General features: G+C 31.1%; 1 protein-coding gene across 1 annotated transcript; it reads right to left on the reverse strand.

Annotated features, from left to right (window-relative positions):
- Window positions 1–3,343: 3,343 nt before the first annotated feature.
- LOC126882916 (uncharacterized) lies at window positions 3,344–9,653 on the reverse strand. Its single transcript, XM_050647993.1, has 7 exons — window positions 9,360–9,653; window positions 8,491–8,612; window positions 8,113–8,250; window positions 7,553–7,664; window positions 7,389–7,496; window positions 4,283–4,418; window positions 3,344–3,601 (listed from the first exon to the last, which is right to left on the reverse strand). The coding sequence occupies exons 1-7, from the start codon at window positions 9,540–9,542 to the stop codon at window positions 3,444–3,446; spliced, it is 957 nt and encodes a 318-aa protein (XP_050503950.1). The 5' UTR covers window positions 9,543–9,653; the 3' UTR covers window positions 3,344–3,443.
- Between the last annotated feature and the right edge of the window lie 4,058 nt (window positions 9,654–13,711).

Genomic DNA, 13,711 nt, shown 5'->3' on the forward strand with positions numbered 1-13,711 from the left:
TTATTTAAAATTTAAAATATCAAGTCAGAATTCGGTATTAGTTTTGAGAGTAAACTAAATGTAAACCCAAATACTTACGATGTCAGGATAGTATCACGAGGTTTTCCTGGTTTTCCCTCGTGATTTACTATGGAATCTCTAACGCGAGAATTTCAGTGCCACCGTTGCATTTGGTTGTCTTTTTAAAGACAGATCACATGCTATGATTTTTTGTGGCGGATATTCTTGAGTTGGGATTGATTTCATGTAATCGAATGAACTATCTTTTAGTAAAGTCGTCCCAGGAACGCAACTCATCAATATTGGCAATATCATTTTAAAGTCGTCTACTTTAAAATGTATAATACCTACGTGTCTGAATTGCCGATATAAATGAGTCAGATTAAATAAATTATTAGAAGAATTTTTTACTAAGCAACAACATTTTTGTTTATTTAGTATTATTTTGTATTTTGACAACGACACCCGACTTGGGCGTCCAAACGTTAATAAAATCATTTTTAGGTAAAATTGTGGCTTATTTCCCATTTGAATATACTTGATTATAAAAATGCCACAAGAAAATAGCTTCAGAACAACATTAAGTTATAGGGTCCCGTCGTGCCTAAAATGATTAAGAATTTTCACCTATAGCGGCTCTTAGTCTACAAATTGGAATTAATGCATTTTGTTTATACAGTGTGGCAAAGACAAATAGAATAAAATCAATAAAATCATTCGTGAATGAGCGGTTTTGGAAATAATTTCCCGAAACAGGTCGATTTTTATTTTTAAATTATGATTTTTTGGTATATTTATCATACTAGTGACGTCATCCGTCTGGACATGATGACGTAATCGATGATGTTTTATATCATCGTAATCATGGAACGACAAGGTATGAATACAAGAAACGTTTTCATAGTCTGACGTTACCAATTTTTAACCTGTTCCACAATTAATAGTAAACAGTAGCGATCAACGGGTAGTAACAAAATATAACTTCGGGAGATGGTATCATAAACTTTGGCAACAGTGGTAATCTTTGACATTATCTAAGATTAATATTTTGACAATATCATAGTCGCGCTAAATGGAAGTAATAGAAAACGATTTTATTATTAATAAATAGATATTTATAAAAATAAACCAAAATGGGTGAAAATTTTATGTTAAGATAGGTATTTAGAAAGGTATTTGCCTGAAATATCTAATAATAAAACAATAATAAATAATCATTATTTATTATTTTTTGTTATGAAGCGAAACAAATTTCGATTTTCGCATAATTTTGGCACGGTTTTTAATGGACTTTTTCTTGGAAGGTTTCACTTTATTTTTCGTTTGATTTACTTTTTCCATTTTGTTAAACTATTGATAATATTTTTAGAATAAAAAATCCTCCTAAAACTTTATATACGTACTCGCATTAGAATTCGAAATATTTTTACGCAAAATATACTTACCTACCTACATATAACTAAAACTCACAATTAACAACAATCCATTCTTTCAAATAGGCCAACAACTTATACAACAACAACAAATATATAATAAATTAACTATCAATACATACTACTTTCCCATGAAACAACAAAAACGAATTCTTAAATTAACACACTACTGCACTGAACAGATATCGATAAAGATGACAGAACAAATTAGAGAAAATCTGACGCAGGTTTGTCAAAATGACAGTGATAATTTCTCTATGTTGCCTAATTAGTTATTTAGTTATAATATGTTCGATTTCTTGTTCGAAATAAAAAATTTTAGTAGTTCCAAGATTACACAAAATCTAGGCATGGGATAAAAAAGTTTATTTGAAGAAATTTTATTTTTTTTCTTCTTCTTAATGGCGGTACAGGCTCTTTTTTCAATATTTTATTTAGTTATAGAGTAATTTCCACGTACTAACATATTTCTGAAATTGGGCTCTGTACCGCCATTCTTTATTATATTACGAATATGTGTGCCAAATATCTCGACAATTTATTCAAAATTAGAGCCGCAATCTTGGAACGCGTTTGTTGCTACCTGTTGATCGCTACAGTAGCCTCTTAAAACTTCCCCTGTTCCAGTATTCCCATACATCAAAGTTTGTCCGACTAGACACCGTTGAGCTATAAACAAATTTTCAGCTTGCTATTAATCAACTTTTTTTGGTACGCGGGATCTAGGTCTATATGAAAAATTTAAAACATTTTAAATTAATCGATGACTCACTCACTGAAGATATTTTTAACACCACAACTTTCCTCGCAAATAAAAATTGTAGATTCGTTTTTATAATAGTTATTAATATTTATCGAAAAGTAAAAATTGTTGAAAAGAGCGAGATGAAGATGTAGCTTTAAAAAGGTGTAGATTCAACAAATGCAGGCAATCTGGATTAAGGGAAGGAAAACAGCGCAAGCGATGAGTGGAATGGGAATAAGTAATGTCAGAAGATATTGTGATGTTAGTGATTTTATTGGGTTTTAGCATAATTTATTTTTTATTTTTTATTTTGTTTGTTATAATTTGTTTTTTTATTTTACATATATTACACATTATGTTTTTACTGCATTTTTTATGTCGTTTTCAAACATATTTTTTAAAAGTGGACCATCTATCTAGCAGTTATGTTGAATTCGATTATATTTCCACTGCCTATTTATCAAATAATAAATATTTTAATCCTAGTTTAAACAGACGTTAACTATATATCTATTATTAAAAAAATAGACGTAATAAAGTAATAAAATAAAGGCAACTAAACTAGCATAACAGTACCTAGAACATAAATTAGTAAGTAGTATGATTTTATTAATTCCGTAAAGCACTTTTATTTACAGATTATCGTTTTATCAATGAAATTATCGATAATATAATTTCAAAATTATATTATCTATAATTTATGCTTTCTACTTTTATGAATCATTTAAGTATTTCATCCATCGTAGAATGTAAGCCTCCCTTAGGTATGTCCATTCAATTCTGTTAGTTGTCTTTTGCATCCATTCGTGACCAGCTTTCCGCTAGTCCATCTGGTTTGAGGTCTGCCTCTACTGATCTTAGTCTTATTTGCTATTGGAGTCCATTCAACATTCATCCAGTCTTCCATTCTTCCTATGAATCTTGCCCAGTTCAATATATAGTTCATTCAGTGTGTGTGTGTGTGTTGAACCACATAAATGGTACAAGAGCACAATTTTCACCCTCTACTTATGAATTGGTATTCAATAGGATGATACACGTTGCGATGTCTCCACCTCATCAGCCATCCAAGTAAAATACAAATTCACAAGCAGAAGATAATAATTGATGTATCTTGGAACTTATATTAACTTACATGAAACCTATCTGAATAATTTCTACATAATATAGTCATATAATTTATTGAAAAATGAAAATACAGTTGCACTCTAAAACTATCTGTTACATTTTTTTCTTAGGATACTTTGGATACTTTGTTTTTTCTTTCAGTCTCGTTCTTTTGGTTTGGCTAACTCTAGAATTCTGGGAGTAGGCTTATATCTTAAAACGTTTTTTGGTATAGCCCACGGATCCCATTCCGAGTCTTCCACTTCCTTCACACTGCGTTTTTTGGGTATAGCTAGTTCTTCTACTCGTGGTGTTACTAAAATTTATTCAATTGAAAAATGTTGTTTATGTTTATAAAATTATAATGTAGTTAAAAATAATGTGTGGGCAATCCTCGTATCCAGGTGTAATCTAGATGAGATATTGCTATATATAAGTATTTAATAATATGAGAAAAGTAGTTGTAACTATGTACTGTTTGGCCGGCGTTCTTGACCAGCCAGTCAGGAGTGATGACTGCCGAGAGTGTAATAAAGACGAGAAAAGGAGAATCATGAAATCAGTTCCTCTCGGTGTGCTGAACCGGGAAGAACTCAAACGGCAGATATGCAATGTAGTGAATTGGAACTCTGCCGAAAAGCATAGACTTGTAACCATATTATAGTTGTATTAAAGTGCGAAAAGTAATATCTGTATTTTTTTGTGAATATGTTGAATTTAAGCTCTGTCGAGCTCTAGTTCGAAAGACGAACACTACATGGCGACCCTGCAACACTACATGAGACGGCACATAAGAAAGAATAAGTTTATTTACATTTCAATTAATTTTTAATCTGATAACAGCGTTCTTGCGATTATGATTTCAAGTTGAATTTTTTTAAATTTTAAAAATGTTAAAAATAATTTTGAAAATTTCTTTTATAAAGGAATGTTTAAAAAACAAAGTTTTATTTGCTTATTCAGCAATCGTCCACAATAATAAAAACAGGCCGCTTACTTTTATATCGAAGAGCACTTTTATTAACTTTTCCCAATTCCAGAGGGGGCAATATGGATTTAAATCTTTCAAAATGGACAGCCAACTTGAGTGTATTATCTGTTGGAGTATAAGTTAAAGCAGCTGGATTCACCCACTACAAATTAAAAGGGGTCATAAATATTAGCTATAATTTTTTCCAATCATTGGATAGAGTTAAGAGCGTACGAGAAAAATTTCAGACCAATGCTTTTTAAATGCATTAATTTAAAAGCAGAATGAATGATTACATTATTACCAATGGGCCGAAAGTCCTTTTAGGGCAGTCAATGAGGGTATGTGGCTCCGAATTCTATCCTACTATATCGATTTACGTGATATTTTCACAGTAAGTAGGGAACAACCCAAGAAACAAAGTATACCCTATGCCGATGTGTGCTTTTGTCTTGGGGGCAGTTCCCACACCTCGGGGGTGGAAATTTTTTTGCTTAAATAACTACGGAAGTTGCTAATGAACCTAATACTAAGCAAAAACTGTTCTATAATTTTTTTTCGAAAACTTAATACTTTTTGAGTTATTCCTGGTTGAAAATTGGCCATTTTCATTGAAACATAACACCTTTTCAAACGGTTTTTTTGCGAATACCTTAAAAACTATGCATCTAGCTAAACAACTAGATAAAACATTTTTGTAACTTATAAAATAACAAAGAGATTCTTTCCTTTATGAATCTTCTAGTTATAACACAAAAAGAGATATGGTAAGTGAAAAAAACTTGTTTTCTTGGTGCATGCTCAAATCAGTGTATTTAACTTGAAATAATAGAGAAAGGGTCGATTTTAGGTGTATAATGCTACCAATAACTTTTGTTGTGCTTGAAAAGACCTTTAGAATAAGCAATATTAAATGTCGATTACATTCAAACTATGCGAGATAAACTGTAAAAAATTTGATGACTAACGTATTTTAAGAAAAAAATGAGAAGTATATTATTATTTAACCCCTCATCCACAAGAATTTAAATGCATCGTTTTCCTTCTACAATACATTTTACTATAGTGTTCTTTTTATGTTTAAAAAGGTGGGCGGGTTTAAAATAAATGGTTTTTGAAAAAAATAAGATCAAATTATTGAGCGCATTTTTAAATTTTCTTAAAAATCTCCTTTTCTCTCCATGTAACTCGAAAATGATAAGAGATGCCAAAATAAAGATGCAATACAAAAATGAAGGTTTCTTCTAGATAAACATTTTGATTTTATTTTTTATAACAGTATCTCTTATCATTTTCAAGTTACATGGAGAAAAAGAAGATTTTTAAGAAAATTTAAATATGCGCTCTATAATTTGATCTTATTTTTTTCAAAAACCATTCGTTTTAAACCCGCGCAACTTCTTGAACATAAAAATGACACTGTAGTAAAATGACATTGTAATAAAATGTATTATAAAAGGAAAACGATGCATTTAAATTCTTGTGGGTGAGGGGTTAAATATATTTCTCAATTTTTTTCTTAAAATTCGTTAGTCATCAATTTTTTGCAGCATATCTCGCTTAGTTTGAATGTAATCGACATTTAATATTGCTTATTTGAAAGGACTTTTCAAGCACAATAAAAGGTATCGGTAGCATTATATACATAAAATCGACCGTTTCTCTGTTATTTCAAGTTGAATACACTGCTTTGAGCATGCACCAAAAAAACAAACTCTTTTTTCCTACCATATCTCTTTTTGTGTTATAACTAGAAGATTGAAGAAGGAACGAATCTCTGTTTTTTTATGAGCTACAAAAATGTTTTATATAATTTTTTTAGTTAGATGCATTGTTTTTAAGGTATTCGCAAAAAAACCGTTTGAAAAGGTGTTATATTTCAATGAAAATGGCCAATTTTCAACCACGAATAACTCAAAAATTATTGAGTTTTTGAAAAAAAATTATAGAACAGTTTTTGCTTAGAATTGAGTTCTCTAGCAACTTCCGTAGTTGTTTAACCAAAAAATTTTCCACCCCCGAGTGGGGTTGGGAACCGCCCCCAAGACAAAAGCACACATCGGCATAGGGTAGACTTTGAATAAGGAGATATTTTCAGGCTATTCCTAAAATTTCATTAAAATCCATGCAGTAGGATAGAATTCGGAGGTAATATCCTGTTCTTGCTCTCATTGACTGCCCTATTTAGAATAAACAAAAAGTTTTTTTGAATGAGATATTTGAAATTAAAAATCCCACTTAATTTTCTGTTCTTTTTTACCCCTGTAACTTATTAAAATAAACATTATAGAAGTTTACAGGGACGTTCGGCCCTTGGAAATAATGCAATCTTTCATTGTGCCTTTAAAATACTTATTAGTTTTCTCAGGATTCGAAAAAAATGAATCCATTTAAAAAGCGTTGGCCCAAAATTTTGTGCTTACCCTCTTAACAAACTACAAATATTATAAAATGGCAAGTAATAATTAATTAATCGCCAAATAATTCTGTATCCTAATTAAGATATAATTATTGTATTACTTAAGCTTACATTAATCGTAGATCACGATAAATAATAGATTATACTTATAGTTTTTAATAATAGGATTTAATATCCATAAAATTAAATAACTTTTTTTCTTAGTATTAAAACATGCTAAGTATTAAAGTATTAGCAGATCTTAAGTTAGCTTAATTAGTACCTAAACTAAAGTGGAAAACTCAATTGAGAAGTACCTACCACCTGCTGTAGCTTATTCTACAGGGGAAAATAAAAAGTCGAAGATTGGCAGGACGGAGAGGAACATCGTAACTGCGGAACCTGGGAGCATGGACGACAATGACACTGACAGGTTTATTCATAGAGGCAATAAATAGGATAATGTGGTCCAATATCCCCAGATGGTAGGCACTTTAAGAAGAGGAAGATAATAATATAATCTTTTAACATGATGATTGATGTGATTATTAAAAAACATAATGGAATGAACACATTAATAGAATTCAAGACGGAATGCTGATAAAAATCGGTAGGTAACCTAAAGCACAGATCAGCGAACTGTATGGAAAGGAAATTTACACAAAAATTAAGAAGCAAGAAGAAGAAATCTTCAAAATAAAAGGCAACGTAAATAATAGTTAAAGGAATAGTTACTCCAAGTTTTCTTTCTGGTTGCGTTGGTCTATGTACGGGTGTTGCTAACGTATCCAAATTTACAGGACAATCTACGCAATCTTTCCAAGTTTTCTTCTTCTTTTTAGACTGGAACAACGAAATCATTGTTAATAAAAATAATGTTTATCTTAAAATTACTTTACCTCTATTTTTTGTGGTAAAAATATTTTCTTTGGTTGAGCAAGTGATTGTATCCTTTTAATGTCTATTTCTTTCTTTTTCTTTTTTGGATCTACCTTAATAGATTTTAAGATTCTACAACATACAATAAATATTTGAAAAGAGGTTACTATGTAGTGAAATGAGATAAATAAGCTTAATAAAATTCTACAAATTGATAAACATAGTTGAAAACAGTGGATGCTACAAATACTGAAAATAAATTATTATTTTTAAAGTGGGAAAGTTCACGGGGTTGGTTGTAATCCATAGTAGTTAAAAAAATTTCAATGGAGTAAAAACTTCTGGTGTAGTTGGTACATGTTCAATAAAACATTAAAAATACAAATCCACATGGATTACAACTGTTAAAATTGTTCAGAACGAACGTATTCGGTCTTATCAGGCGATCTTCAGTGAACTGTTACGCTAGTTCCCTGCCCATCGAACAATTAGCACACTGTTAAATGATATAAATGACCGTTTTTGAGTGTAATTTTATACAAATAGTGTTAAAACAACTATAAATTACACGTTTACATACCTTCTACGTCTATCTCTTTCCTTTTTCTTATAGTAATTGTATACCGAGTTCCACGATTTTTTAATAATCCTGTCAAAGTATTTTCTTCTTTTTTTGGCTACCATCTTTTGAAACAGACCTTTATTCGTCACTATATACCTGTAACAAAACAAAAAATGCATGAAGTAAAATAAAATTTTGATATTTGATAAATCAAGATCTTGGAGATAGAAAATATTTAAAAAAAATTATTTCTCGAAATGTACTACATCAACAAAAACAAAAAGTCAATCAATTATAAGACAGATACTTGAAAGTTAAGTGACATATATTGCAATACATAATCATTTTCAAAAAAGGACGATGTACTGTGGACTATAATTAAAAAATTAAAATTACCGTAGTGGTGGCCTAGACAATTGATCTGAGTAAAATACAGATGCTGGGTGTAATGGAAGAAATACTTTTCTACGCCTGGGAGCAAAAACGCTTACGTATTTACTTGTTTGTTTTCTTGGTACCTAAACAAAAGTGAAATTTAGTCAAATAAATTGAGGATGTCCCTTCAATGGTTTCTGTGCGTATGAGCCCGTCGATTGCTCTTTGGAAACTGGCTACACCATTGGTAACATCAAACGGAAAAGGATGAAATTGTACATATGCCTTCAACATAATAATTGTGCCAAATTATGACCTTTTCATCAGTTTTACTTATAAATCTGAATGTTGGGAGGTGAAAAAGAAAGAGGAACATCGAATGCATGTGGCGGAAATGAGAATGCTTAGATGGATGAGTGAAGTGACAAAGAAGGATACAATTAGAAATGAGTATATTAGGGGAAGTCTAGGTGTGGCACCAATTGATGCCAAAATGAGAGAGCATAGGTTAAGATGGTTTGGTCATGTTCAACGTCGAGACGTTACCCAATACGAAGAATAGCTGAAGTGCAGATTCCTAGAAGAAGTAGGAGAGGAAGACCAAAGAAGACCTGGGGGGAGACGATAAGGCAGGATATGTTGGTAAAGGGGATTAACATTGATATGACCCAAGATAGAATTCTGTGGAGAAATGCAATTAGGTAAGCCGACCCCGCATAGGGATAAGGCAAAGAGAATGATGATGATGATGATCAGTTTTACTTATAAATCGTTCTTACGTATCTATCACATTAAAAGGAATATGTTTTTTAATTAACCTAGTTCAAAGTATAATTGAATGTTTACTTACATACATATATACAAAAATATGAAGTATTTCTTATAAATACCTGTTTTGATAATTGATCCAGTCTCCAGTTATATGGATATTTTTTTAAAAAGGGTATTAGATGTGCTGGCACAGTGACTGGAGGAGGTGGAGGGGATTGGGGTCGAAGTGGAAAGGCATGGATGTCGACAGCAACAAATTCAGTAGGTTTTTCATATTGAACTATTTCTTTAGGGTCACACATTGTATGTTTTTGTTGAATGAAATGTCTGAAATGATTTTATTTTATGAAATCACTGAAAATTTTGATGAAGGTGATGATCGTGAATGATTGACAAGTTTGACGTTATGTAAAAGTAAAATGTTTAACGACATCTTGATATTTTATGATATTTTTTATCTTCTTTTTGTGACGTAATGCCCATTTTCAACGAGAGTAATTTTACGTCAGTCAATTAAAACAAAAACAGGATATTACCGCCGAATTCTATCCTACTACAAGGATTTTAATGAAATTTTGGGAATAGCCTCTACTTATCTCCTAATTCAACGTCTACCCTATGCCGATTTGCACTTTTATCTTGGGGGTGGTTCGCACCCCTTCACGGGGGTGGAAAATTTTTTATTCAAAATAACCACGGAAGTGGCTAGAGAACCTAATTCTAAGCAAAAAGTGTTCTATAATTCTTTTTTGAAAACTCAATGTTTTTGAGTTATTCGTGGTTGCAAATTTGCCATTTTCATTTCCTTTTTGGACGGTTTTTTGCGAATAACTAAAAAATTCTGCATCTATCGAAAAAAACTAAATAAAATTTTTTATAGCTTATGAAAAATCAAAGAGATTCGTTTCTTCATAAATCTTCTAGTTATAATACAAAAAGAGATATGGTAGGTGAAAAGAGATTTTTTTTGGTGCATGCTCAAATCAGCGTGTTTAACTTAAAATAACAGAGAAATGGTCGATTTTAAGAGTATAATGCTACCAATATATTTTGTAGTGCTTGAAAAGACCTTTAAAACGAGCACTGTTCGTCGATTACATTCAAAATAAGCGAAATATGATGCAAAAAGATGACTAAATAATTTTTAGATAAAAAGCCACGTATATTTTATCACCCCTTATCCACCAGATATAAATGCATCGTTTTACTTCTACAATAACTTTTATAGTGTTACGAAAAGTTGGACGGGTTTAAAATAGATGGTTTTTGCAAAACTAGATAAAATTATTATAGAGCGCCTTTTAAAACTTTCTTAAAATTCGTCCTTTTTCTCCATGTAACTCGAAAATGGGATAGTCGAACTTAATAACCTTCTGTTACAGGATTTTATGCCTCAATCACAATTTAGGTAACGTACTGTCAAGTTGACAAATAACTGTCAAATTTTTCTCAAGATATAAAGAATATTTAGTCGGGCATTAAGCGTTGAAGGCACCACGGGTATAACGGATACTAATGCTTTCGGTCAACGTATATCTTTAGGGCCACGGGCCCTCGGGTTACACACCTTAAACGATATTATCCTTATAATACCTTTGATACTTTAATAACTACAACTTTGTTCTATTTTTGATAATATTTGACGGAAACTTATTTTGTATTCTGCTAATATTATGTTATGCAGACGACGCCGCATTAATCGCTGAGACAGAAGACGATCTCCAAAGATTAACACACATATTCAATACAACAGCTAAGAAATACAATATGATAATATCAGCAGAAAAAACCAAATGTATGACATTTAAATACTCACTACGATGTAAAATCGAAATTGATGGGAAAATATCACTTTTCTGCTTTAAAAAGCAAGGTTTAGACATCTGGGAATAGATATAACCAGTTACGGAGATGTTGAAGAGGAAGTACGACAACAAAGCTTAAAAGCAAGTAAAGCGGCGGGATCCCTTAATGACACAATCTGGAAGAAGCAAACACCTAAGACAAGACACAAAAGCAAGAATCTATAAAGCAGCAAGCAGCAATTAGACCTTTATTGACATACACGGCGGAGACAAGACCTGACACATCTAAAACGAGACGACTACTAGAAACAACAGAGATGAAAACACTCCGACGAATATCAGGGAACAGTTTGTTGGATAGGGAGAGAAGCGAAAACATAAGAAGATCATGCAATGTAGAAGACATAAATGGATGGGTGACAAAACGGAAACAAGAGTGGAACGAACACATTAGTAGACTGGCAGAGGATACGAATAGCACGAGATAAGTCACCAAATGGACGAAGAAGTATTGGCAGACCAAGAAAAAGATGATGCGATAATTTAAACAATTTAGGAGGCTAATATTAAAGAAGAAACCGGCTTTAAAGCCTACATAAAAAAGGAAGAAGAAGAAGAAGCTTACATTACTATTATTATTGCTTATGTACTTATTTATAGTCCAAGTAATGAAGCTTAAAATACGACAAAACCTCGCAATTTTTACAGAATGGATCGATTTGCTTGAAAATTTGAGAATAAGTAGTGGATAGTCCAAGGATCAAAATCTATATGAGGCCGAAAGGCGCTTTTACCATGGGGATGGTTGCCACCCATCTCGGGGGTGGAAATTTTTTATTTTAATTTGACCACAAAAGTTGGTAAACACATTCATCCTAAGCAAAAAACGTTCTATACATTTTTTTGATAAAGGTAATAGTTTTTGATTTATTCGCTATCGAAAGTGTTGGTTTAAATCGAAAAAATCATTGTTTTTAATCAGTTTTCTGCTAATAATTCAAAAAGTTTTCGTTCTATTAAAACAAGTTTGCTTAACAAAAATGTACCTTTTGAAAAAATAAACAAAACCGTTTTTTATAATTTGCTTTAAGACCAATAGTAATCGAGCTATACTTTATTATATGTTAGCTCTTCTCCGTAAAATGCTAAATATTGTTGTTTCAAAGTCAAAAGACGGGAAAATTATGCATTTTTCGAGGATAACTTGTTCAAGCTAATTTAAAGTATTTAAAAATATCTATCTCCAGAAAAAAAAATAGTCCCTAGCTCAAAAATTAAGTGACTTATAGTAAAAAGATTGTCAGTCCCTATTTTTTTCAGCGAAAAAATGATCGGAAACTTCCCCCTACTCTCCACCCTAATTAAAATTGGTCATTAACCTTATTTGGTCTTCTTAATTTATGTCTTATTAATAGGTTCTAGAGGTTTGACCGGCTTAGAATGATTAGTTTTTAAAAAGAATTGAGTTAAAAGCGAATAACGATTTTTTCTAATTTGGTAAAAAATACCCTTTTCTTCAGAATAGAAAGATTAGCATCAGAGTTACGAAAAATATTTAAATAAAAATTGTAGCTTATTTAATTCCCAAGAACTTGGATTGCAAAAATTTTTTCTACGGCAAAAATTGAGTGAGCTATTGAACATTAAAACTTGTAATAACATGCAAAAACCACCTTTACCAACCCCTTCAAAGTCACCTCTTTTTGCGAATGAGGATTTTAAAAGGATTTAATATTGATAGCATTATAGGCCCTGTAAAAACCTACAAAATTCTTTTTTGACAAACTTTCTAGGATAAAAAATAAAAAAGTTACTGTTAAAAAATTAATATATTTTTTTGAAAAAAAAAACAAGATATTCAATTGGAAGCATAATAATGTAAGTTAGCGGTGTTCTTAGTCATCGGCCTTATTCATTCTTCTTTATTTATGTATTAATAATATATTCCAGAAGTTTGACTGGCTTAGAATGATTATTTAAAAAAAATGGAGTTAAAAACGAATAACGAATTTTTGTAGTTTGGTAAAAAATGCCCTTTTCTTCAGAATAGAAAGATTAGCATCAGAGATACGAAAAAATATTTAAATATAAAATTGTAGCTTATTTAATTCCCAAGAACTTGGATTGGAAAACTTTTTTCTACGGCAAAAATTGAGTGAATAGTAAATGAGTATATTACCGAAAAACATTGATTTTTCGATATAAAACTAACACTTTCTATAGCGAATAAATCGAAAACTATTATTTTCATCAAAAAAATGTATAGAACATTTTTTGCTTAGTATGAATGTTTTATCAACTTTTGCAGTCAAAATATAATAAAAAATTTCCAGCCCCGAGATGGGGTGGAAACCACCCCCATGGTAAAAGCGCCTTTCGGCATCATATAGATTTTGATCGTTGGACTATCCACTACTTATTCTCAAATTTTCAAGCAAATCGATCCATTCTGTAAAAATTGCGAGGTGAAAAGCTTCGGTTCCTGGACTATTACTAATATTAGGTATATTGATACATGACGTAGAAATATCCACCATAAAATTCTATTTTTTATTTGTACTTTTATTTACACTAAATATATGGTTTGTCTATTATTTACAACAGGGATTTATATTAGAATAAATAATAGATATTGTTATCAAAAACACTTCCAATAAAGATTAAAC

Source organism: Diabrotica virgifera, chromosome 4 (assembly GCF_917563875.1).
Source record: "Diabrotica virgifera virgifera chromosome 4, PGI_DIABVI_V3a".
NCBI lineage: Eukaryota > Metazoa > Arthropoda > Insecta > Coleoptera > Chrysomelidae > Diabrotica > Diabrotica virgifera.